We start from the raw sequence: 26,571 nt of genomic DNA, 5'->3' as shown, positions 1-26,571 counted from the left end.
GGAAATTCTGATATCGGCAACATGTCCTATTTAAATTCATTTGACTGCATTCCATCACAGAATTGAACTTCCTGATTATCTTAATGAATTTGACTTTCAGCCATCTTTATTTCCTATGGGTTAGATGGCCTGGACAGTCTGTAGCCGCAGTTACGCACGGTGAATATGTGACTCCGATTATGTGCCAAGCAGAGGAAATGTATTTGAGAAGTTTTGCATGGTGAATGGATGGAATTTCAGGGAGAACAATATATAGGGATGGGATCTGAAACTATTACTATTCTAAAGAGATGCAAAACAGATAGAGGCTACTTGAAGCTAATGTTTTAATCACTTAAAACCAAAATATTGCAATTTATTTCAATGGATAACTTCATATAATGAAACATTCAACCTCAAGCTGAATGAGCCAAAGGTGATATTCTAATTTTCTTTTTCCAGCTAGCAAACATTAGGAAACATTAAAAAAAATCCCCCAAACAACCTACAAAATCGATTTTTTTTTTCAGATATATAGAAAAAGAATGCTTAAGAGATGGCTCATTACAAATCTAGAGCTTCATTCAGCTTGTTGCATGACTTCTAGTTCAAGAGTTTAATGAAGAAACTGAATTTTACCAACTCAACAATGGAACGTGAAAATAGCCCCTTTATGATCAGAGGCAGAGTCGGGACTGATATGGAAAGCTCTGAGCAGTAAGATTTGCTATTTTAGCATCTTCCTGGAGTCAAGAACACAAAAGTTACTCTGAGTTGCTGCTAAATGTGTACAGCAAAAGCTGATGCACCATAAACTTAAAGACTCCTCTTAACAACATTCAGTGTGGCTTTCCAGGGCTCTGCAAAAGTCAGTGCTGACAGAAAAGATGTTTCCAGAAACGCGATCTTGTAGAAATCTGACTACTTTGCCAAAGCCCAGAGTTGGCCTCATAGATGTACACAAGAATCTTAGCTGAAATAAGCTGTGACCTTCAGACAAGGTAACCCACTGTAGCAGCTCCCTTTCAGCTGTTGGCTATAAACACAGACCTCTCCTAATGGTGGTAACTTCATGGCACTTTAGGTGCTTCTGACACCTTATTGTGGAAAGGTCCTGTGCAATCCTAATTGCTGGTTCTATGAGCAGGTATGTCAGCTCACAGCTGCCCCACTGGTCGGTAGAAATGAATGTGCTTAGCTAAAGGGCATGAGGCTACTCCAACTCACTCTTGGAAGACTTGGATAATATGGACATTTGAAAGTTTTTCTTTTAAAACAGGCTAACAATAAATATGTAGCTATCAAAATTCTTTACCAGAAAATAAGAAATTAAAACGAAAATAGAAACTGAAAGGAAAATGTGGAATGAAGTATGTTACTAGGGATATTTTAACTAGTCCTGTGTAAAGAACTTGAAGATGTTGTGACTGCTCAAGACTCAGTGTTATTAGGTGTGAGTCTGAGTGGCAGATCATGTGCTTGCATGTGAATGTACACCTGAAATATTATGTTCAGTACTTCATTATAACTAATTGTAATACTTGGAAACCATAGGAAAGGCAAGGAAGTGCTCCTCCATGGGGTCTAAATGGACTTGCAAAGTGCTGAGAGCTAAGAATATGTAATCTAAGTGATGACTGGAAAGGATCATGGTAATGGCCAATATATTTGAAACGTACTTAGAAAGGAGGATGAGGAACTAGGGGTGTATAAAGGTAAACAGCAGTAATAAGCAAAAGTAAAAGATATAAAATTTAATTTGAGCTGAATTGTCCCAGTTCAGGACAACTCATGTCCCTCCTCTCTAAGGGCAGCACTTGAATGCGTGCTCCATTTTGTCCATGACAGAGCCCACTGATAACCAGAAGATGTAAAAACATTCTTGGTTAACCACACTGAGTGAAGATGCTGCAATAAATGAGAGCTGCTACAAATCATGGTTTCCACTGCATTTTTAAACAATCACTGAAAAGGATGTGTTTCTTTTCTTTTTCTGAGTATCATGAATTATTACCAGAAACAGCAGCAGTAAGCAACAAGCTTACTTGAGCAGCAGAGGCTAGACTTGGAGAGCTATCTGACCTATCTCATCTACTTTTATAACAGTTTCTAAACCTATTGCCTTTGGGAACAGATCACAGAACCTCCACACGAGGGCAGGTCAGGTACTCTGGGTGAGGCTCTCGCCAGACTCCTCTTCCTGCTTGTTTTATCTCTGAGATGATGGGGGAAACAAAAGCAGGCTTTGAGCTGTGGTGTGGTTTCTGTGGTCATGAATTCACCATTACTGCATTAGCTCTTCACATGTGCCTTAAAGTACTGCTGTTTTAAAAATTCGGCAGAGAACAGAATTCCTCACTTACTGTTCACAATAGCTGTAGGCAAAATAGATGCCATTGCAGCTTGCTGCGGGAGCAGCTGTATGGAGTCCAGCAGGCGGGCGGGGTACATGCCTTCTGTGAGAGTCATCTGACTGGCAGCTTGCAGCCTTGAGTCAAAATCCACAACAAAGGCAACCAGCTCGTCACCCTCTGAGATGGCCTTGGTCGTGGTACACCAAAGCTGCCCTCCTGCAGGAAACATATAAGCAGAAAGATTTAATTGACAATATCAAATTCCAGAATTTAAAACATCAGTGCTATCTTCACACTTCTTATTTTTTAAAATTTCGATGGATTATTTACCTCTTATAGTAAAGAGGCATACAGTTTTTACTTTTACTGTCTTCCTTCTACCAACATAGGAATTTTCATGTATAAGAAAAATGATTTGGGGATAGTTTTCCTAACTATTTGAAGCATGAATAATCGTTTTAATTTTTTGTATTTCCTCCTAAAAAGACAGCACTATTAAAATCAAGATATAGGTTAAAATAACTTATGCAGCACTTCTCTCATTATTATTTTCACCGAAGTTCCTGTAAATTTTTTCTTAACTCCAAGTTTATTTTATTTTGAATAGCAAATCACAGCTCAATAAAACCAAACAGCTGCAAGAAAGAAATCAGATTTCCTCTTAAGGGCGTTCTTCCCCTCCCTTATGTTTGTCACCCTCTTTCTCTAAAAAATCTTCCCTTATGTAATATTCTTCGTAACATGACTGCTTTATCTCTGCTTACACTGACTGAACTTCCTGAAAAGAAGATATGCCAAAGATCTGTTTCATAAAGGCTTATTCAAATAAAGGTTTGTTTAAAAGGGGGAAAGGGGGGGGAAAGTGGAAGAACTTTCATCAAACAGTAAGATACACTATAGCTCTGTGCTGCAAATGTCACGTGCAGTGCATTAAAAAGAAAATTAACTATGCGAGTACATCTACTAATGTATTTGAATGCGATAGTGAATGCTCATTTATTTAACATGTTTAGACAGGCAAAGCACTTATATTGTGTTATCTACACTCTCAGGCCTAGATACATATCCAATACAGTTATGCCTGAAATAATGTTGCATACTTTATATGTTATAAAGCTTTTTTTTTTTTCCTCAGGTTTTGTATATATAGAGAAAGCTATATGTTGCATTCATTAGGCAAGCAAAAACTGTACTCGTTTTGATAAGTAATATTGCTGTGTTTATCTTTCGGCATAACTGCCTTTTCAACTGCACTTCATTTTTTTCCCTTCAACGAGATTATAGTTTTAAAACAACTTGTTGCAAAAATCTGGTAGAGGAGATAACAACAGTGTATGATATGCCACAGCTAAATGGAAGAATTAGGACATTGTTTTAGAGAAATCTTGGACAATTAATTAAACCAGTCTATTAGCTTTCAAAGATGAGCAAACAAAACAGCATCAGTGACAGTGTATTTCAGTGGCAAAATACGCTAAGCTTCCAGACCTCAAAGTGGTGTACAAGTTTCAAAACAGAAAAGTGTCTTTGTGTTCACCCTTCAGTAATACAGCAGTTGAAGGTGCTACAAAGTTTATAAACAATTTACTGTGAAGGGACAAAAGCATATCAAGGTTTACTAGTCTCTGAGATTATAACATTAAATTGTGCAAACCTGAGTAATTTCCTCTAGAGAATAAGAAAATGAAAAGCGAAGATAGTACCAAAAATTTCTACAAATGCAGAATTCTAGCGCCTGAGCAGGAATTCAAAAATCTGAAAAGCACAATCTGACATATTGCCTAATATAACTAGTAAATATACAGAAGTCTTCAAAGCTAAACTGGGATAAAAACCTCTTCCAGAGAGAAACAGGCAAAATTCTTAAAGTATACTTAACTAGTCTTGTAGATGAAAATGGAACACACAGTGCAATTTAAGAACCTGAAATCGGGTACTTCTGCTGCAAACATCACACAGTTAATTTCCATTATTAACGTGCACTTCTATCTTATTTATATACAGAAGGTGTAATAATCAACCGACATGTTTTAGTATATTTTAATACAGAATAAGAGCTCTTTCTAGACTTTATTATTCACTGGATCTCTTAATGAGTCACTGCAGAACAACCAACCGAGACTTCATCCCAGCAAGATGTGCTGTGTGTACCCTTGGGGGAGGAAAAAAAAGTGATTGCTGGGTCTCCAGCTGCAATCAGTCTGGATCAGCTAAAAGGCTGAGTCAGGCTCCTGGTGTTGGAGCTCCTCAGGGCGTTGACTCCTGTCCAGCAGCAGATTAAACTCGGACAGCTGAAGAGAGCAGAGACTCCGGCTGCCTGCTCCACCCAGCTCCTGCAAACTGTCACACCTACGGCAGGCACAGCCTGCTGGGATGTGTGACAACTTTGGAAGCACAACAGTTTCTAGTTTGGCTTAATAAAGAAAATTAGAACTAGGGAAGTTAAATCCATTCCCGCATATGAATGCAAACCTTCAGCTCAGCAGGATTCAGATCCAAGAAGGACATTGCTATTTTGTTTTCTCTCATCCTGGTCTATAGAAAATGAGGCATTTAAGTAATCATGACATACACATCCACATCACAACATGATATTGCGTTAAGTGAAATCCCCAGATGAACTACCAAAAGATGCCTTCTTCCAGCTACTGGAAATGCACCTCAGCACTTCTGCAGCGTCACCTCCTGGGACAGGACACGGCACAGTCCCCACTTGTCCCCTTCTATGCTTGCCTGCACAGAGTGAGGCAAGAGCTGCTGTTTTGAAAGGTGCAAAAGACCTCCTTTTCCCCTTAATGCAGTGAATGCAAACATGCTGACCCCTTCATGCACAGACTGTGGAAGAGAAGTCTTCTTGAGCCTTCTCCTGCACAGTCAAGCAAAGAGCACAAGACAGTCAAGAGTGACAGAAAAAGTACTGTCAAGTGCAGAGAACCCGACAGAGGCTTTCAAATTTAATAGGAAGTTCCAATTGTGGCTATCATATGAATTACTGCGCTGTCTAGACACCTCTGGCAGGGATAAGGGCCTCTTTACAGGTGGCAGCTAAAAATCAGGAAAAAACTTCCCACAAACATTTAAACAGGCTAAGACACAACTGACATATATACAGCAGTCTCTCAGGAGCACAGCTTTTCATTAATCACAGAGCAGTGTTAACAACAGGTTTTCAAAGGGATAATATGGAAGCCATAGCCAAGTGCCAGTGGTCATTAGGAGACAGGAAGATGTTTACACAAAATATTTGCAAAGGCATGAAGATTTCATAAAGAAACGTGAAGGACTATTATTTATATGAGATGAAGTTCTCATTATGCTGGCTACATTTTTTTTAACCAGCTGTTCCTCTTGTCAGAAATAGCTTATGGGGGTGAAATTGTTCTACAAAACTTTACCAGGCCAGGTCTCTTAGTCTCCTAAGATTACACAGGCGTCTGAGGAAGAGAAAGGATGAACAGATGATTTAACAGGGTGACTGACAGTGCCTCTAAAATAGTCATGGTTATATAATTGGGTCAGAAAGCAACGGTAGACTAGTGATTTTGGGCTTCTTCTTGTCCACAATGAATACATTGGTCACCCATTCTGCCATAGCAGAGAGAAGATTCTTAGTCAGGCAGAAGATGACACTGATTATGTGAATGACGATTGTCATCAACAATCAATTATTGCTCACACAATATTTAAATACTGTCAATGCAGTATATAATACAAGCAAGTCTAAAGGATTATACTACAAACAGCTTCATCTTGAAACATACAGGTTTACAGTATTTGGCTTACAGAATGTAAAACAAAAAGCATCCCTTTTGCTACGATAGGATTTTATCTCCGTATGCGGCCGGATCTTAGCGCTTTTACTCACCCATTCTAAACTGAGTTCTCCCTATCTTCGGGCTGGATGTACCCGGCAGCCTTTCCTGCCAGGGCCGGGAGAAGGACCCCAGGAACCCATACGGAAGCTGCTTGCAACCTTGGGAGCCCAGTTTGCCCAGATGGCCCAGTCTCCAGCAGTATTTTATACCCTGTTTCAGGACGATGTGTACTAAAGTCAATTACACCACAGCTCCCCCACCTCTGGAATGCATTCATTATGCGAGGAGTCCAGACAGTTCCTCCTGCAATTCCCACCCGGTGTTCTTATCTTAGGGCAATTCCCACCTGGTGTTGTTATCTTAGAACAAATCATACTGCCCATCAGAGACAATAACAAGGAAAAGCCTGTGTGTCTCCTGTAGAGGATGCACTGGAAGTTTCCTGCATCCTCTTTATTTCATCACCATCACAACCACTTACACTGACCGTGGTTTTCCGTGGTACAGTAATAAAAGTCTTACTCTTGTGCCAGTGCAGAAAAAGGAAGGTTTTAGATCAGCAGAAGGCTTTGTAACATTGGAAAGCTGCTTTCTCAAAAAGGGTAATTATGATTATGTAAAATTGAAAACAAGCTTCTTGAGCATGTGATGTATTGTTTTATATCTACAGTTAAATCAAACAAATTTATGTGATATATAACACCCACATGTCAAGCAGAAGAAAAGAATAAAAATGTCTGTAAACATTGTGTATTTATTTGAACTCTTTTTCTTGTTCAGAACTCAATGAATTAAAAGTGCTCATTTGTTTAATCATCAAAAGACAGGAAAGCTAAAGAATATTATGTGCAAACTAGAGCAAAAATATTACACTCCACTTGCATTGACATGAATTCTTTACCAAAAGACATAAGGCACTGAAGCAGTTATCTGATACCTTCAGAATGTCCACCAAATGGGAAGATTATTTCAGTGTTCTCTGTCTTCATCTTTCACTGCAAATGTTTCTGCTTCTTGAAAAAAACCACCAACACCCTTAAATGAAAACAAAAAAACCCAAACCAAACCAAAAACTTTCTATGAAAATGAAACAGTAAGGTCCTGACGTCCCTGAAAAACTGTGGACTTACTGTTCTTTGTAATGTTTATGATCAAGATTCTTGTGCAAACAGATCTGGTTCCTAACAGGAAGCTTATAAATCATACTCATAATTGCTGTCAAAACTGCAGTGGAGTGTACTGCAAGTTTCGATAATAAAGAATAGAGTCACAGTTCAAACTTGATTACATTTTGGAAATTCATGGTGCTCTTACAAGAATCAGTGGTCTTAAATATCTTCTTCTCCTGCCAAATTTTTCACTTGCACTTTTTATTATTTATGAAATCAGTGTCTGCACAATGTCATGCAGACCTCTGCTGATAAACTCTAATTAAGATTAAGACAAGCCTTTTGGAAAGGATCCCATCATTAGCAAACATGATAAACACAAAAATACTCCCTACTTGTCAACCAGGAGCAATTCAGTAACCTAACAGTATTATCTGTTGCTAGGCTACAGGGCTGACAAAGCTTCAATTATATTGTATGGCCATACCTATAGAAAACTGTATAGGAAAATGTATCTAATATAAAAGCATTTAACTTCATCCATGCTATCTGTAATTCACGGCTTCCCTCAATGGCAAAAAATCAGGTTAATAATTACATAGCATGCTGAAAAAATCATAGCGATGTGTCATGTTTGCACAATTTTTTCTAATTTATCTCCATGATTGATAGACATTTGCTTTGTAAAAATAATAAAATGCAAGCAATGGGATGCTGTAAACCAGAAGCGTAACTACATCTGGACTCATCAAGATATGGAATCACACTTAGTATAAAAAATATATAGTAAATTGAAACAATTAAATCATACTTAGATGCAATAATACACTATCTTCTGAGTTCAGAATAAGGAGCAATATGGTGATAGACATGTATGCTAATTCAAAACTTTATTTTATGTAGGACAGACACCTGAAAAGAAAAAGGTTGGTTTTTTTTTTTTGTTTTAACAGCCATTCCTTTTTTTCTTCTACATTTGAAATAATTTTTAAACAAAGGGACCTCTACAAGGATAAGGAATAATAAGGAATTTGCTCTGAAAATTTGACTAAATGGCTGTTCACTCATTTTCATCCTCAGAACCCTAGAACCCTATACCACTTCCAGGGAAACACAGAACCCTGCACAGTGAGCCTGGTGAGGGTGGGCTGCTGCTTTTTTGGTTTTTTTTCCTCCCACTTATGTTTTGCAGACCTTAAGGAATGATAATTTGGAATTTCTGGAATACAGTTTGAAAAGATATTATATATAAGGTCAGAGTCACCTAACTCCACTGGGAAGAAGAGTGACAAAATGGATGGAACCATTAAGCCTCTTGATTCATATTGTTGCTTTTCAGGAAAAGTACCTTAAGAAAGCAAGTAGCTCAAACCAGCATTTCCAGTGAGTATAGGTATTTCACAGCTTGAGGAGCATAATGACATATAAACATATATTCAAAAGCAAATTCCAGTTTCCCTGTCTTTAGTACCAGTTGATTTTCCTTGCTAAACTATCTGAGGTTTGTTTTTTTGACCCAGAAATGCCATATACCTTCCACAGAAGTTTAGGAAATCAATGGCAATTTCTATAAAAAGCAGATTTCAGTGCCAGTTAATTCCAAAGTATTACTTTTGTGTAGTAAAATTTGAGCTTACTGGACTTGATTGCATTGCTGCAACAACATAATAGCCCATTTCCTGTACACACATCTTTCTGCTAGAAGGGTCAAAAGACTATCAGAATTTATTTAAACAACAGACTGTTGCTCTTAGCAACTTCCAGGCACCATCAACTGAATTAAAACTTCCTCTCCCAATAAAACATTACAACTTGCAAAAAATTGTGCTTTTTAGTAATGGTAATGTGGGTTGGAGTTAATTTATTTTCTTCCCTCCTTTGTTCCACAGGTTAAACATTTAGGAAAAATTTGCACATCACAATAGGACAGGATCTTCATATTTGGGTTCCTTCTGCTTCTCATCCATGGGGTTGTGACGACTCAGCCATTTCAAGTACAGCACAAGTTACTGGGCAGATCTCTAATTTTTGACATGAACAAAGTACATATATCTATATGTGGGCACATTGTTTAATAAAAAATTATAATTCATTCAAATCCAATACTGTTGAAATTTTTGACAGTAGAGTGGTACAAGGAACGGAACTTATAAATTATGTGTGCCCCTTCTTTGAAAAATGCTTTGGAGGTTTCTTTGTGCATTGGCAAATACAGTAGGAATATGAGTTATTGTGTGAATCCTCCTGCACAGCACCTGATAAAAGAATAAAGAGCTGTGACATATTCTTAAAACAATAGAGGAATTAAAGAGAAACAATGGGCCAGCTGCTTCATTAATACAATCAAAAGACAGCCCAGCACAGAGGAGTCCAGATAATTAAGCACTACTCTTTTAGACCTCTTTTCTGTAATAAAATTGCTAAAAAATTATTAACTACTTCATAGTTGTTAGATAGATCTATGTACTTGTTTATTTGGGTTGATTAATGCCTTTTCAGTATTCTACAACATGCCAACTCATGGTTCATACAAGTTTTTGAATAAAATAATGTAGGAATATGTGATACGGATCTGTGGTATATACAGCAATAAATCAAAGGCATTTTGTGAACAGCCTTTCCAGTTGCTAAATAATTCTTAGCATTTTTCACATGCGTACACAAAATATGTACTTTGCACAGCATTTTTGCAATTAACACACGTTAATGTTGGGGCTCCAGTCGTTTCTCTGTGAAGTCTCTCAAAAATCACCCCAGCAAATTCAGACTACTCGAACTCTCACCAAAAACAGCTTTAGTGCTACATTAATGAGATGATTTCCTAGCTTCTTCTATAATTTTTCCTTGTTTACTGATCAAGGGCGATTGCCAAAAGATATTTGACCTTTAATTTTAACTATCCACTGCATAATATAAGCCTGCAAAAAATGGAAAATCTATTATACTGTATAAAATTAGAACAATATATTGGACAAACCAGTTCTGTTGCCACTTTTACTATTACTTTTGGGTTCAGCATAGAATATGGAGCCCTAATTTTTAGCTCACTGAACAAAAGGAAAAATGAAGCAACTGCAGTGATATTTTCCAGAAGCAATACAACAGAAAAATACTTAGCTTAATGGCTCTAGTCCAATTAAAACCCTGTATTTAGAGATATAAGCTCTCTGACCAGAAACACAGAAGAAAATACTCCTTAGGAATATAGCTGTTGCTCCTTCATGTGAGTCAACCTGATCTTTGGGTCTGACTCCAGCTTAGTCATATGCTGACAGCTGACAGTGTATTCATCTGAATAGATGATTTTATGGTTAAAATTGTCAGGCATTATATAGCTGATAAAGAGGTAAAGAAAAATATGAAAGGAACTCGCCAGTCCTAGGGGAGAAAACTCCTAAACCTGGCATCTCAGTGTGAGTGTCAGGGGTCAGTCTTTCCCTTGCTGCAGCACAACTATTGCTAATATCACCATCTTATGGCAGCAGCTCTCAAATTCACACTGCAAAAACCTTCCTCAGCTGAACCGCAAATAACAGCACAGTGTTTCTGAAGAGTGAGGAGTGCAAGAACAGATTTTGACCTCTTGTTTTTAACACTGTTGTATACCTGCATTTTGTTAGTTTGAGGATCTTTATGTGTTTCCTCCAATTAAATGTCTGCACATAACACTCAACAGAGTTCTAATAGGTAAAGAGGCAAAATAGATTAGTGCTCCGAAAATATTCACAGGAAAATAATGTGGTAATTTTATTTGCCATTTTCCCCCCTGATAGAGCTGTCACAGCTTATTTACCACAGGGGGAGACAGTTAAACCCATATCCTTAGAAGTTCTATGCATTTAAGAGGCTTATATATCTCTTCTGGGACCCTCGTTCAAATCCTGGGCTAATCAGAATGAATACATATCTTTCTATTAGATGGCTCTAAAAAGTCTTAGGTGATATCAGCTCCTGGTGGACGACAGTCCACAGCATAAAACTATTAAATGTTTGGCACAAATGGCAATACTTACGAAATGAAGCTGAAAACTGTAATATCCTCCCACATCACAAGAAGTTAAGTCTGCTGCTCAGAGGTTGAAATTAAAGCCTGCCACAAATGCTAAACCTGTTCTATTTCCTTAATTCAGCATAAACTCAAACAAGGAAGTCGAAGGAATTCTTTCCCAAGTTTAGCAATTTCTTCCTTCCCCCCACTTTTCTTTGTAAATTCTGCTGTTTTGAATTGAGTGCTACATCTTTTTTTACATTTGAATTAGGTCTCACTTGAGTGTTACTTTAGAATTTAGTAAGCCTTCAGAAAGAAAATGATAAACAGCTTGAAAAAACCCGATAAACCCTTGCTGACATTGCCCACATTGCATTCGCACCACCACTGCAAAGGAGCTAGAACTTACTGTCAGAGCACACTCATCTTCATTTTTACTTTTTACAGGACCATTGAATGGGCACTCTCCATAGAGCTTCCCAGGAGACATTCCCAAATGACGCCCACCGCTCCCCCCAGCTTTTGTGGATGCACCAGGTTTCACAGAAAGAGAAAATGCACCACTGAAACCAAGTACTCTGAAGCAGGGCTTTGGATACACACATTCCTACAATCCTTGCAATTCCGTAACAGCACAGCTGTAAGGTGACCTTTTTGCAGCCTTACAAACACAATCATGCCTGTGGATTGTCTTTTCAGAGTTATTTTGTGAGGCTGGAGTGTATGAAAAAAGGAGGTGATTAAATGAGACAATAGATATGCTTTAATGGCACCTCTTTCTTACAGGAAAAGCGGAGTACACTGCCTCTTATCAATGGATTGTCTACTGTCTTGCACCTGCTAGTGTAGGGCTCATTTCTTGCCCCTGGGCAAATGCAGAGTGAATGGCGAAGGCACCTGAGCGGAAGGAAGGATTATACAGAAGGAGCTGTAGAGATAGGTTGTATTTGTAAAGGAAAGCAACACAATAAATATAAAGAGAAATAGGGAAGTTTTAGAATGGTAAAATCAAAGTAAAAAAATATTGGTTATGAGACCTGCCTGCTTATTCAATACAGGGGCCATGCTCCAGAAAAGGCTTATGGCTCTGTGAGAAACAAAAGCCAGCTTTTATAATGAACAGAAGCTGGAGCATTTAGTTATGTGCACTGTAACCCAGAGAAAACAGTTGCTATTATCGTGAGTTATCTTGGACCTTTACCCGTGTTAACGTTCAGCTCACAGGTTGAAGTTCAGGAGTTAGTTCAACTCAGCTGTAACAACCATGGAAGAAAAGTGGCACCTCCTGATTCCAAAAAGTCTTGCTCCCACTTAAGCCATTAGAAAGTTTTACACTGGCTGCAGTGGAAACAAGACTCTCTGATAAATCAGTGTCTCTCTTACTAAACAAACAACCAAATAAAAGTAGATGTGCATGTTTAGTATGTTCTAAAATGTAAATACCATAGAAGCTATAACAAGCATCCAACCAGTCTTCTTTATTTAAAAACTACCTCATTAAAAAAACTCATAATTACCCACACACAAAACCCTATACCAATACCCCAGATTTCCTCAAAAGGAGTTAAATCCCAGGTATTATAGTTCTGTCTTTTAAAGTACAAGCTAGAAGAAAATTGACTGAAAATTCTCAGTGATCAAAAGCATTTCCACCTTCCAAGCTACAGACAGTGTCCAAGGCAAACAAGTATTGTAAGCCATCACCAGTGTCCCAGTTAGTTAGTTCACCTAGTAAGAAACTTAACAGCAGGAAGCAAAGACTGAGCTACTTCTGGTTGCAATGGAACTTAAAAAAAACACGAATGAGCAAATTGTTAAGATTCTGGCTATACACACTAATACAGATTAAACAATTGAGGAGTATTCTGCACTTGATGATTTCTTCCAAAACAGGTTTAATAAAAAATGCCAGTTTACTGAGCATCATACAGGGGCATAGGAGCTACCATTGTGCCTGCTTGGTCAGCATGATTTCTAAATGGCCAGGAAAAGAGTGACTGTATACCCAAAAGCAAGCTGTCAAAATTCAGTTTGCAGCTGATAAACTGATTACAAAGCTGCTTAAGACTTTGCTTGTAAACAAAAGCATTTATCAACTAATAATTTGCAATAAACTGATGTAACTCCCAGCTGAGCCCCAAACTGTAATTGTCTTTACCATCTGCCTATTAAAATACCATTCTTCATCACCAAGCAGGAGCAGAAGGGAGAGAATCTCCAACAACTACATAACTTGCATACTTATAAATAATCTGTGAGCATTTCACACATTCATTATGATTGCCAGGTTTTGTATACTTCATTTTCTCTTTTTGAGAGGCAAAGAGGTGCAGCAAAGTGGCAGAAAAGAAATTAATAAATACCGCCTGGTGCAAGAAAAAATTATGTAAATTCATCATACTCTGCAGTTTCCTAATTTTTTTCTCTTTTTGCTACTCCATAGGAATATCATGATGGAAGCCCCCTCAAGCACAACTTTACAGATTAAACTCTCAATTTCTTTTCAACTTGTCAGTTTTCATTACCTTTCTTTCTTATGTATTCAGTTCTTAGAGCTGCTTCAATGGGAAGTCAGTTAAAGCATACTGGCTCCCTAGGGGGAGTCTGCCAGGGTCTGAGGCATTCTGCAGGCTCCCTGGACTTCTACAGGTCACCCTTAAGAGCATTTTGCCTATCTTGTTGAGAGGATGTCTGAAAATTAAGTGAATTTACATGCTTTTATTTTCTAACTACTGACAGCCTTAGTCCTGAGAAAGGTGGTAGTGTTTAGACAAAGTTCAAAATTAACAAATTGAGATGCTCTAAAGCGGATACATCCCAAAGGAAGAATCACTTTGTAAAATGTCTAAAATATTCAAGTATGAGAGGTAGAAAACAGAACTGATACCATGCAGAGAATGGCAGCCCCTCGAGATGTGTCTGCATGAAAAATTGAATTTAACAGAGAATAGCACTATGATTTAGTGCAATGCACTTGACCAAATATTTCTGCAATCTGCACTCTCAGCCACCCACTGGTCTGAATGCAAGGCTGTGACCACAGATTGACGATCAGCTTACTTCTTCAGAAATAACTGCACAAAATGCATGGATGTTTTAAATGCAACTCGATTTCTCACTGACGTTCCAGATTCAGACCAGAACGATCTATTTAGCTAAAGTGAGGCTTTTTATGTATATGAAAAACATGTTATCACTGGGAGGAAGTTTGGCATCTAAAAGCAAAAGAGGAAGGTTCCTCCTGCTAATTGCATTGAAATGCAAGGAACGAAAGGACAGTCCCGTCACCCATTCTCACAGAAGCAGTCCCATTCCCATTCCCCTCACTGATAATCTTTGCCTACCTCGCAGGGCCTTTGTCCGACCCTGTGTTACTGACCCCACTCCCTAGAACTGCAAAAAAGAAATCAAACCACCTTTGTGTTTGATTGGGACCTATGGACTTTGTTGTTAAGATAATTAAGACACTCAAGACAATTATGCTTATAAACTAAGGTAATTTTATGAGTATATAAATACATGCACTTGTGAATATGCTGGCTGAACCAGGACTTCATACCTCAGTTTCTATCCACAGTACTGGAACAGAACCCAAATGGGGTGAAACACAGGGAAAAGTGAAAAACAGTGGGTATGCGAATTAATTTTTTTTTTTTTTAATTTGTAAAGAAAAATTTTCTTTGAAAATAAAACAGTGATGAAAACCACCTTTTAAACCTCTGTGGATCAAATTCATCTATAAATTATTTCATCATAGAATAGCTTGGGTTGGAAGGGACCTTAAAGATCATCTAGTTCCAATCCCCCTGCCACAGACCAGAGTGCTCAGTCCCATCCAGCCTGGCCTTGAGCGCTCCCAGGGATGGGGCATCCACAACACGCGCCAACGCCTCGCTACGCTCACAGTGAAGATTCACAAACGTTAAGTAACTTGGTCAGCTGACATCCTTAGCATGATAATGCTGAGCTAAGCTCTAAGTCAGAAGAGTCACAGTTTTAGGAAGACTCGTTTACCGTTACTATTATTTTATTTTTAATGGAAAAGGGACGGAGCAGTGCGGATGTCCTAGCGAGCCGCTGGTGTCCGCCGCGGCCCGCAGGTGTCGCTGTGGCGCCGCGCGGCCGCCGCTTCCCCTCACGCCGCACAAGGCCCCGCGCCCCTCACGGCCCGGCCTCCTCCTGTCGCGACAGAGCGCCGGGCTGGCGCTCCCGTGCCGCAGATGTGTCTCCTCGCGGCGGGGCGCACCGACGGTACCGCAGGTGATATTTTAAATAAACCGCCGGACTGACGCCCAAAGAGAATAATATCGATTACAATGTTGTCTGCTCACCTAAGGAGCTGTTTAGGGACTACTTCCCTTCTCCTACGTCCCTCCCTGCTCCGGAAACAGCCCCAGTGGGGCACTGCCCTGCGCCCCCGCCCCGCCGCTGGGCTCCTGTGCCCCCCCACCTCCACCAAAACTTTGGGAACAAGGACGCCAGGCTGTGATGGCACGTCCGCACGAAGGTGGCTTGTTGCCACCTCCGCAGCTGGGCAGGCTGCGGTGGATGCTGAAGCCCTCGGGAGGGTCAGTTTTGGGCACTACTGTGACACAGCAGAATTGGACTGTGTCACCCCCTCCTCTGGCCTGGCACCCCAGATCTGCGGCCAGATGGCAAAGGCAGCACAGCACAGAAATCACCTGTGCTTACCCACAACCACACAGGTGTTTATTTCTACCTAAATCATTCCCCTGCAAAACTGGGGAGTGAAGAGATGCAGTCAGGGCTGGAAACTATCCAACATCAGCCACTTTATAATATTTCTGTTGCTGAGCAAAAACAGCATTCCAGGGTGCGTGATTCCCATAGAAACACGTGGGAATCCTGATGTTAAAAGTTTGCAGAAACCTTTGAACACTTATCTCTGTCTCATGAGAGTAATGAAGAAATTTGATGTCAAGCATGCAGTGATCCCTGAAGAACTATCCGACTTTTGCAGGAGAAGGGATTACACACCGAGGTGAAATTCTGCTAGCCCCATAGTGCTGGCATGAACCCCTGTGTCCTGACTGGCCCCTTAGAACTGCACAAAATCTTAAGAGGAATGGTATGAGGCTACTCTAAGTAAAGGGGTCACAGAGATTAAAGAAAAGTTCTATTAAATGTTTGGGATGCTCCCGGGAATAGAAATTTTTACGAAGCAGAATGAAAGAACTGGCAGCAATTACCTATCAAGCCTCCCCGTCTGCTTGGAAATCTACCCTGCTGATAAGGCTGTTCTCATGGTCACCCCCTCCCCACTCCCCCGATGAACCCATCACTGCACTTCTCTGGCCAGTCCTATTGGACACTAAATGTTATCTACTACCTCTCTTCCTTTTTAACCAGGACAAAGTATAATGAACAACTTGGAATCTCTCTGGGGTATGGGAACGGAATGCAATCTGGCACCATGGAAAAGCGTAGTTCATCATTGCCTAACCTACGTATGACTGAGACCCAAACACAGCCTCTTGAACGCTAGCCAGTTTACAAGCAGTGAACCTCACAATATCCACAACCTGCTGGAGATGCTTCATTGTCTCATGTCTTTTTGTTTTGTTAAAAGTTAGCACTCACATGGACAGCCATCTGCATCTACAACTCAGAATCACTAAAATGCTCCATTACTCTCTCCCTTAATGTGTTTCTTCTTGGTTCTGAGCAGATGATCCTATACTATCCTATCTCAAAAAAATGTGTCCTCATACTTCTTTATTAGGACACCAGAAAAATCAATGCTTTATATGCCCTGGAAGTGGAAACAGGATTAAGTGTCTATCTTCATAATGGAAAATATTGCCCATGTGTAGGACAGACAGTTTAGACCCATCTCCCCAGTTCATGGAAATACTGCTTGACATAACAGTATAAAAAGCCTTTCAGAGCAGCTTCTTATTCTATGTTTAAGTCTTTTTAGCTAGGGTGTTCTCAGTTGGTAACTTCTTCCTCTTTAATTCTCTTTTCTCATTTTCTTCCCCATCTACTTGCAGCCCTGTACTCCACCCCACATTCTCAGTTTTCATTAAATAAAAACTGATAAAATAGTAACTGATTATTGTAAATCTATAAGCCAGTCAGGTAGCATATACACTGTAGCACATATATATACACACATGTGCAACTATCTGACTTACTGGCCATTACAAGAATTCTCTCAAGCCTTTACTGTGATCAGTCTGCTGGGATGATATTCTCTGAAACAGAGACTTTTAAAGTTGGAGTTTTCATTGTACAGTTACACCGTGGCTGGTTCGAGTGCATTACTTAATGGCGCTACCAGAGTCGAGCAAACTGTGTCTGAGATACTGTGCCTTGCATCCTTCAGTTATCAATTCAGGATAGTTCTATGCAAGTCATCTCTCTGAATCTGAATTAACATTTTCTCTCACTGCTCATTTACCTGTTCATGGTACTGTTAGCTGAATTAACTGCACAGACAGGTGAAGAGTGGATAATGCCGGAGAAATGGAAATAGCTGTAGCTGTAATTTTTTTTTTTTTTAAAAAAAAAGCTTCATCTCACTGGTTTTGACAGGTTATTCAAGACTATTCAGTTTCTTGATCTGAAGTCCCCTATGTATAATTGCATGCCTTTTAAATATTATTCAGATATCTAATCTATATCTAACAGATAGATCCTGGTGTCTGGAAATGGAAGTGATCTATAAGACAATATATTTGACTGGGAATTTAAAGGAAAGAGTTGACAGTACTAAAAAGAAGTTGCAGCATGAACAACCTATTGTGAGATGCCTAAGTCTTTACAGAAGAAAAAGATATAAAATGAACAAATAACCACTTATTGGGAAAGCAAACAGCATTTTGAGGGGAAGACAAAAGAGACTAGAAAAGTAAGAAGGGTTTAAGAGGTAAGAATGAGAGGCTTAAATATACTATATGATAATAAAAAGATCAACTGGGGATTTAAAAGGGCATGGCTGGGCATATTCTAAGTGAGCTAAATTATCTCAATAGACTTTTGCAGATGCTAGAAAGGTTTGAGGAGAATTTCAGGCAGCATTCACTGGGCAAAAATGAAGAAATCTACTGATCTTGCTCTGACTTCTGATGTGCACTCACCTATCTGGGAGAATTTCAGATGGGTCCACCGATGGGCTTATGTGCACCTGCAGAGCAGCTCTCAACTGTCCTGCTGCAGGCAATGGCAAAGAGCTGCTCTGAGAGGGCTCTCAAAGCACATTTGTAAAAGATAATTAATATAAAGAATATGAAAGCTATTACCTGAAAAAACCACCAAGTCTCTTTCTGTATTCTTTCATTATTAATTATTATTAATAATTAAATAACTTTGGTTTACATATTCAAGGCACCTCCAGAGAGGTTCCTGCCCCAAGGTGTTTGCCAAGGAAAGGTCAGATTTCAAGAACCTTTATTTATAATAACAAGTACTTAATCTGCAAGTGGCCATCAACTATTTACATAAATAGCATTTTGTGTCAGTCTTATGTGTAGACTTTGGCCTCCAAACTGATAGGAGATGACAAAGAAAAAACAGGAGACAAATTACAGAAATGAACTGGGTAATGGCAGTGAAAATGGATAAACAGCAATGTGTGGGGTAGATTAAGCAATATGCCTGCTAGTGGGTGCAGATCCCATTAATTCCTTTGTGAGTACATGTAGAGTCCTTAGCTACAGCACGTTTAATTTTTAATGGATTGATCTGTGTATCTGAAAGAGCAATGTCCAGAAATAGGCTAGGGGTAGTGGATAATTCCTGGAGGCCAGCTGAAAGGTATGAGTTTTGATGAGGGATTTGAAGGAGGAGCTGCAAATACTCTCATCCGCGTAATTGTCTACTTTTTCCCCAATGTAAATCATTATATTTCTTGCCCCAATTTTTTATCGAAATCACTTCCAACTTATTTCAGTCTGTCACAATAATATTTTCATATGAGGAGTGTTGTAACCTAATTCCTTCATTTGAATAATACATTCATTTTTAATTACTGCAACTTGATCTCAGATTATTCAAATAACTGTTTCATTTTTTATGCTTACCCTGACCCCAGTGTATTTATAGGCTTTTATCCTTACCTGATACCAGTGTAATGTAATTATAGATTGTATTTTAATCATCTACTATATCCTAGTGAGTTTGTTTAAATCACTCCAATCCGGAGTCTTTTATTTCTATGCCTTTTAAAATTCTACAATGGCATTCTCATTGCATAAAAGCAATATTTTTGTAGTTTACTACAATGAATGAACATTTTGCATGCATTGCTGGCCATGTTTCTAATTTAAATTTTAAAAAGTTGCTATAGAGAACTCTATGTAAAATGAAATCCTGACTTGTAAACAGGCATGGGACAGCTCATCCCTTGAAATCTGTGTTCATAGCTCCTATTTGGTCTCTAACATAAGTTTACAAGAGATGCAGCTGAAAAAGAAATCAAATTCTTTATCCTACCAAAAATAAAAGTATACCGTGTTCTAAGAATTGACAAAATAGTCACTAGACTAAAGTCAATATAGAAAATATCTTTTCTACTCAAAGGCATGAAATGTTTCCAAGTTATTTTACCTGTATTATAAAGAATCCCACATTGTATCCAGAAGAAAATAGCTCAGGTAAGCCACGCCATCACTAATCCTGGCCACATTTTGATTCCTAGGGCTACCAGTTCTCTTTAAGGAAGATTTAACTTTGGGAAGCTTTTCATATTCTGAGATGATTCAATTTTACTTAGTAATAATTTAAAAAGAAATAATTATTATGGGTTTTTTTCCCCACTCCTTAGTCTTGACTGAGGAGTTCCCCTTTCTATATCTTTTTTGTTGCTTCAAGATTCAGATGTGGAATGGGGTCAGAAATCAGATAGGTAAAGCTACTCACATTTGCACATCTGCATAAGAACCAGTATCTTTCTGGCTGTCAGATTGATTTGTACTCAGATAATTGCCACAGCTCTAGTCAAACTGTGCCCCTTTTTTGAGCAGCCTTTTTTTCCTGTGATGACATCTAGCAGCAGACCTTAGAGTGTCCTTACAACATGCTCTCGGTTGCAGTGTATGCATTTTTCTACAGAGTGATGTAATGCCCAAAGATACTTCTGAATTAAACCTTCATCCCACCAGCATGGTGCAGCAATCAGTACTGCTTCTGAAGTTGAGACTGTGTCTAAGGTAGATTGCATAGGTGGAAAAACAGTCAAGAGAAAAAAAAATATCAAAGCTATTAATAAATCCCATGTTTTGTGGCCACTTACTGCCATGTCATGTTAGGGAAAGGGGACATTATGTGTGCTGCTAAAATTCCTGTAATTTGTGTTCTCCACATCCCTTCTTTCTCAAATGTGTAACTAATTTTTGACTTCAAGTACCTTTATTTTCTGTTTCTTTCTATTCTCCATGTGTGTTCATCCCCTGCTGTTTCCTTTATGAAATGTCACTTTTAAATCTGATCCCTCCTAGTTTCTAGGAAATACGGGTCTAAAAGGCAGTGAAAAATGATCCAGACTGATGTCTGTTAAAAGCACAGGTAAGAAATGGGCATTAGCTACTTAAAAGTATAAATAAAGTGTCATTTTAAACTCCTACTTCCTTTAACAGATTATCTCTTCTCAGTAACACTTAAGAACTGTCAGACGTGTCACTTGTGACAAAAGAATTGTGACTAGTACCTTGAATGTAACAAACAGAAATACTGTCCCATAATAGTAAAAAAAAAAAAAAAAAAGGTAAATAAGAACATGGAAGAACATGGAATATGGGGTTTATTGAATATAACCAGTGAGTAAAATGAATTACTCTGCTTTTCCAAGATTCAGACAGAGAAGCATGTTTCCCTCTGGGATTTCTACTACCATTTGGTCTAATATTCATTTTGCCCATAATAATACAAGCTTCATTAAAGTAGTAAAACAGCAATTGTCTCCTTGAGATCAAAGGACATCTGTTAAATAAAAGCAGACGGATCTCTAGAATGAAATAGTAGGAAAAGTTTGAACTAAATTTTATGGTGAATCAAAATGTAAATTGTAATTTCACAAGGAAGAGACTGAGCACAAAATTAACTTTGTAAAGACATGGAAAGTGGATGTGTTGATCTTAGAAATGTGAACAAATACTAAATACTTATCTATCAATAGCATTTCTAACTGTAACACTCCATGATGAAAAATTATGCTCGACTAAACACACTGGTCTTAAAGAATTACCATTAAATAAGAAACATTGCTTATCAGATAAATTATCTGACTGACCTAGCTTCTATTTAACTGATCTTATATTTGAAAAAAAAGGCAAAAAACCCCCATCTGTCATCAACATCCATCCTGCAAATCTTGTGACAAAATTCTCTCTTTAAAAATTTGTTAAATAATACCTAATAATATTTCTAAATCCATACTTCACTGTTTCAAATACAGTAGTGCACTGCTTAGAATACAGTAGTGGAAAAATGGAATAGGATCTCTTGTCTAGTTTCAGCATTGGTTTCTCTGGATGCCTTAATGAAATTAGTGCACTTACATTTAACCATGGTGCATTACAGAGCTTGAATGAAGAAAATACTTAGGAGAGACAGACATGCTAAATCAAGGCTTTTCTGAAAAAGAACCCAAAACCCCAAAACAAACAAACAAAAAAACCACTGTCCTCAAGAATGTCTCTAAAAAAAGACGGGTACTCGCCACACCAAGAGAGAATTAGGGATGCAAACTCCTCCCCAGTGAGATATTCCCACAGGATGCTGGGCAACCCTGAAAGCAGGCAGTGCCAGCCAGCAGACTGGGCCAGCTGTGGGCAGTGAATGAGCCCTTTATGCTTGTGTTCTAACACCCCCCTCGCATTCCTTAGAGAAAAATGGTGGCAAAAGTAGCAATGGAAATGTATACTCTTGCAGGTTTTATTTCCTTCTGCAAAAGGCACAGGGTAGAGTCATGAAGTTCAATTTCAATTTGCCACTGCTAAAGTAACCCAGTCTCTAACTTATTTCAATCCTCTTATTGAGCTATGTCCTTATAATAATAATTTTAAAAAAATAGCAATTATTCTGAGGAAGAAAAACTCAAAAGCAATAAAACCCCCCTGAACAGAACTTAATTCTAGTCTTTTGACAGGCATGTGTTTATTATAATTAGGAAAACATTTTTGGACTACTTTTGCTCAATATTTTTTACACAATTTGCAAATGACAGAAATCTGTTCAGCAGTCACAGATCATGGGTCTGCAGTACTAGCTTAAAAAGGACAGTAATGGTTGGGTTACCTGGTGCCTTTGCACACCTGCCAGGGAGTGAGAACTTAGGGGAACAATCTGCTAACCTCAATCAGCATAACGCACAGACTCCACAAGTGTAATTTATAGCTTAATGCATCCACAAAGCATTGTGAAGTGCATTGATGACTTTGAATCAGAAAGGTTAAATCATAATTACTATTGCCTCATCAAAAACACTGCATTTGATTGCTCACTAGATCAGTCCAATAAATGTCTGGTATTGCTATACCATGATAAACCAATATAAATAATGGATGGACATCTGTAGGCAAGATTACATGTTTCGATTTCAAATGGAAAATAATGACAAAGATCCATTTTGAAACTGTGAATTCCACCTAGCTGGAGCCTTTGATACCCTTTCTTCTGTATTTAAAATGCAAAACACAAGTACAAAAAAGTGGAGAAATGTGAAAGAAATTAGTGTTGCTGTCCTAGCAGCAATTTGGTAGAAGTATATGTCAAAGAAAAAAAAAATTAAATTTTATTCATCCCTAATTAAAAAGGAAATAAAATACCACTAAATATAAGTATATATATTTCACAGAAATTCTAGTTTAACAATTTTACATTGTAGGATTTTGTTTATGCCTCACAGTGATTTCTTTCAAAGGGAAAACATGTGAATATTAGATGCCTTTTTGAACACTGAAGATGCATATTTTCCTCTGGCACAATTAAGAGTGGGTGTCTTGGTAATACAATCTTTTCATGAGTTTTGGTTTAAATCAGTTAAAATATTTCTGCTGTCATTACAGTGTCTGCTATTTTAAAATGAGGTATTTATTATGAAATATGTGAGAGTTTTGTACTGTGGTGAAAAACAGGTACAACGTAACATACCCTATGACAACAGGAGTCTCTGTTAGGCGATGTGCAATTCAGCTTTTATAAGCCTTTGCTTGGTGTTCCAACTTCCTATGATTCAGCTCTCCTTTCAGCAGATTTTTGCACTGTCTGTGGTGCAGTGAGATCTATGCTGGCAGCTACAATGTCATTTGAAAAAGAACAACTATTTACTAGGAAATACACCAGAAACACTAAATTGTGCCATTGGATAGGCAGAAGTTAATGATTTGCTTTGTGACTGAATCTTACTAGAGTGGTGTGAGTGATCCAGACGCAATGGCCTTTACTTCCATTTTACCAAGACCTTAAATTTCATAGTCCTCAACTCCCTACTTTGTAGTTAACACATCCCTTGACTTTAGTGAAACAGCATTTGTTTCAACCCATACCAATAGGTTCAGACGATCGGTGCAGAATGCCACTCAAACGTTCTTGGATAGGAATTTCATCCCTAATAATCAAACTTGATACACATACTGGTTCTTTGGCATGTCTATCATCATGGCCATCTGTTAGGTGGAATTGTGCCTGCTAAAAAGGAGATATGCCAGTTTTAACATGATATAGGTGCCATCAAAATGCGAGTGATGAAGGAAAGGCTCTAGAATATGGCATTGATCAATCTTCTGCAGAAGGATGCTCTGGGTAGCAACCCAACTGTTAGGAATATTGTATTGATATGAATGATAATTAAAACCTTTGGTTGCCTTTTTGATCTCTAGGCACCCTATCTGGGTGCCTGCATTCACACTGCAGCATTAGGGTTTTGTGTTTTGCGCTTGCTGAAGGAAACATACATCTTTCTCATTTACTATCACAGCCTAATCACTGTAAATGGCCTAATCTGAATGTCAAATGACAGATGAAAATTGTCTTTTTACAACAGTTTCTTTTAAAATATGAAGTGATTTTTAAGAATTAATACTTTTAAGAATTAAACACAATCCTGCTTATCCTTTCTCACAAACCTTCTGGAAGGGTCTCCTTTTCTAATGGTTCTGGTATAACACACAATTCAGAAGCACTCCTGCTGTCTGATACTCTTCATAGGAAAATGACTTCTCTTTATAGTCTGTGCTACTGCACCATCTTTAGAAAGATAAAAAATACCCTGGTGGAACAGTGCAGGGGGTGTCTGTCTAGCTCAGACTCTTTCTCTAGATTGGCAACAGGCACTGTTATTTAGTAAAAATATGAGAACCTGGGCTCCTTCTGAAGTTCATTCCCCTAAGAGATCCTAAGCATGCACATGGATTAGCAACGTTAGTGGATACATCCTCTTAGTACCATTTACAGATCTGTTGCCCATGAATTTGTCCAATCTCTCTCTGAACCTGCTGATACTGTCTGCTTTCACAGGCTCCTGTGGCATCAAGTTCACAGAGTTAACTCGCTGCTGTGATAATCTGTTTTAAATTGTTCTTCTCTCAGTTTCCTGTAGCACTGCAGGATTTGAGGAATAACATTTCTTCATTCACTTTATCCACCAGCTTCAGGATTTTGTAAGCCTGTATCAAATTTCCTCCTCAGCTTTCTCTTCAACAGATGGAGAAGTCTCAGATTTTTTTTGTCTATTGTCATAAGATAGCTGCTCCCTTGATCACTCCGGCTGCCCTTCCTCAGCTGTGATCAGAGCTGCACACAGTACTCAAGATCTGGGTACATTGAGCTTTCATATATGGCAAACTGACAGCCTCTGTCTTGTTCTAAAAACTGTATACGCTTTTGTGATCTCTAGCAAAAGATCTTTAGATGTGTTTAAATTACAAATCTAGTCTCATACAATTGAATGGTTGCCTTTGGGGCTCAGATAAAGCTGTGTAGTGTCACTGAAATAGAGCTGTTTGGTACTTCCAGCTTTCACAGTGTACAAAGGGACATAGCATGTCACATCTGGGATAACATAACTATGCATTAAGCCTTATAATCATAATAATGGTAAAAGGATTCACAATGTTAGTATGAAGGTAATTTATAATATTAGACTGTTACGATATATATAGCATCAGACATACTTAGAACTTTTCAGTTAACCATATACCAAATGCACATTTTCAGTACTTGAGAAGCTACTTGAAAATGCTCAGCTAATTTCTAGGTGGTCATAGAAGACTGGAGAATTAACATTTAATTCTGTTTTGCTCACCAAAGTTTTCTACAAGAAATTCTCCACATAATTTCCATTTGAACAACCTACTAGCAGAATTTCTGTGTGAATCAAAATAAATCTCTGAGAATAATTTTGACTGCCTAAAGTGTTAACCCTTCTACAGGCCTGAACCTGTAGCCAAGAGAGTCGTAAGATACCTCTGGTCCTAATTTGTTTCTTAATCTGGTGCCAGCTCCTGCTGATACATCTGCTCGTTCTTTTTCAGCTCCCTAAATTACTGGATAGAGGATCTCTTTCAACAGGTGAGCCCCTTTCAGCCAGTGCAGCAGCTGGGGCACATGCGTGAGGATTAATGGCACCTGAAACATGCCACTCTCAATATCATAGATGATTGTTCTTCTCCCAGCTTGGCTTTCCAAGATGGTACCACCGTGCCAGTGCTCAGAGGAGAAGACCTGCTGTCTCTTCTGTTTTGCTTGGCTACAACTCTGGAGAAGGCAAGAATGCATTACCAAAAAAATTATGTTCTCTTTTGTGCATGACACTATCCTTGGGAAGATGTTCGAGTTTCAAGGTTAATAGCTTATTACTAAATGCAGGCTTAGTGTATTAGATAAATGTGAAGCAAGTACAGGTGTTTGTATTAGACATTTTGGAGATAAGTATTTAAGCACAGTTTTCATCACTACTCTGGATTGCTAGAAACAGCAAGTTTCTGGCATACTCCCTAAAACTTGTTTCACAAAAACAATCAATCAAAGTATAAAAATTGTATGATACATTTTCAATATGTCACCTGTGGCAAATATACAAATGCAGAACATAGTGTGAACATATTTACTCTTCCTTTTCATACCTGTAAAATTCCAACTGTATGTAGCATATTTAGTGCAGGGAAAAATTATGTACCATATTTAGTGTAAGATGATGCACAGGAGCTCCTTTTCTGACTAAATGAATCTATCTAACACCTTGAATTTACAAGGAGAGACAGTATTTTCTTTTGCAAATAATCAAATTCCTTGGGAGAAAGAAAGATACATACTGTCTGTAGGCATGGAAAAAGCAATAAATTCATGTTGTCAAAAATCACATA

The 26,571-nt window shown here is 38.4% G+C and overlaps 1 protein-coding gene across 2 annotated transcripts in view; it reads right to left on the bottom strand.

Annotated features, from left to right (window-relative positions):
• The window catches only part of ZFPM2 (zinc finger protein, FOG family member 2), a 305,189-nt gene that overhangs the window by 8,372 nt on the left and 270,246 nt on the right, over positions 1–26,571 (bottom strand). For both annotated transcript variants that reach the window (XM_015618940.1, XM_015618941.1), the window contains one exon: positions 2,343–2,549. In XM_015618940.1, coding sequence (XP_015474426.1) covers positions 2,343–2,549 — 207 coding nt within the window. The remainder of the gene's footprint in view (positions 1–2,342; positions 2,550–26,571) is intronic.

The sequence above is a fragment of the Parus major genome, chromosome 2 (genome assembly GCF_001522545.3).
Source record: "Parus major isolate Abel chromosome 2, Parus_major1.1, whole genome shotgun sequence".
Taxonomy (NCBI): domain Eukaryota; kingdom Metazoa; phylum Chordata; class Aves; order Passeriformes; family Paridae; genus Parus; species Parus major.
Note: the sequence above shows the minus strand (reverse complement) of the source record. Positions and strands in the feature narration are given on the sequence as shown.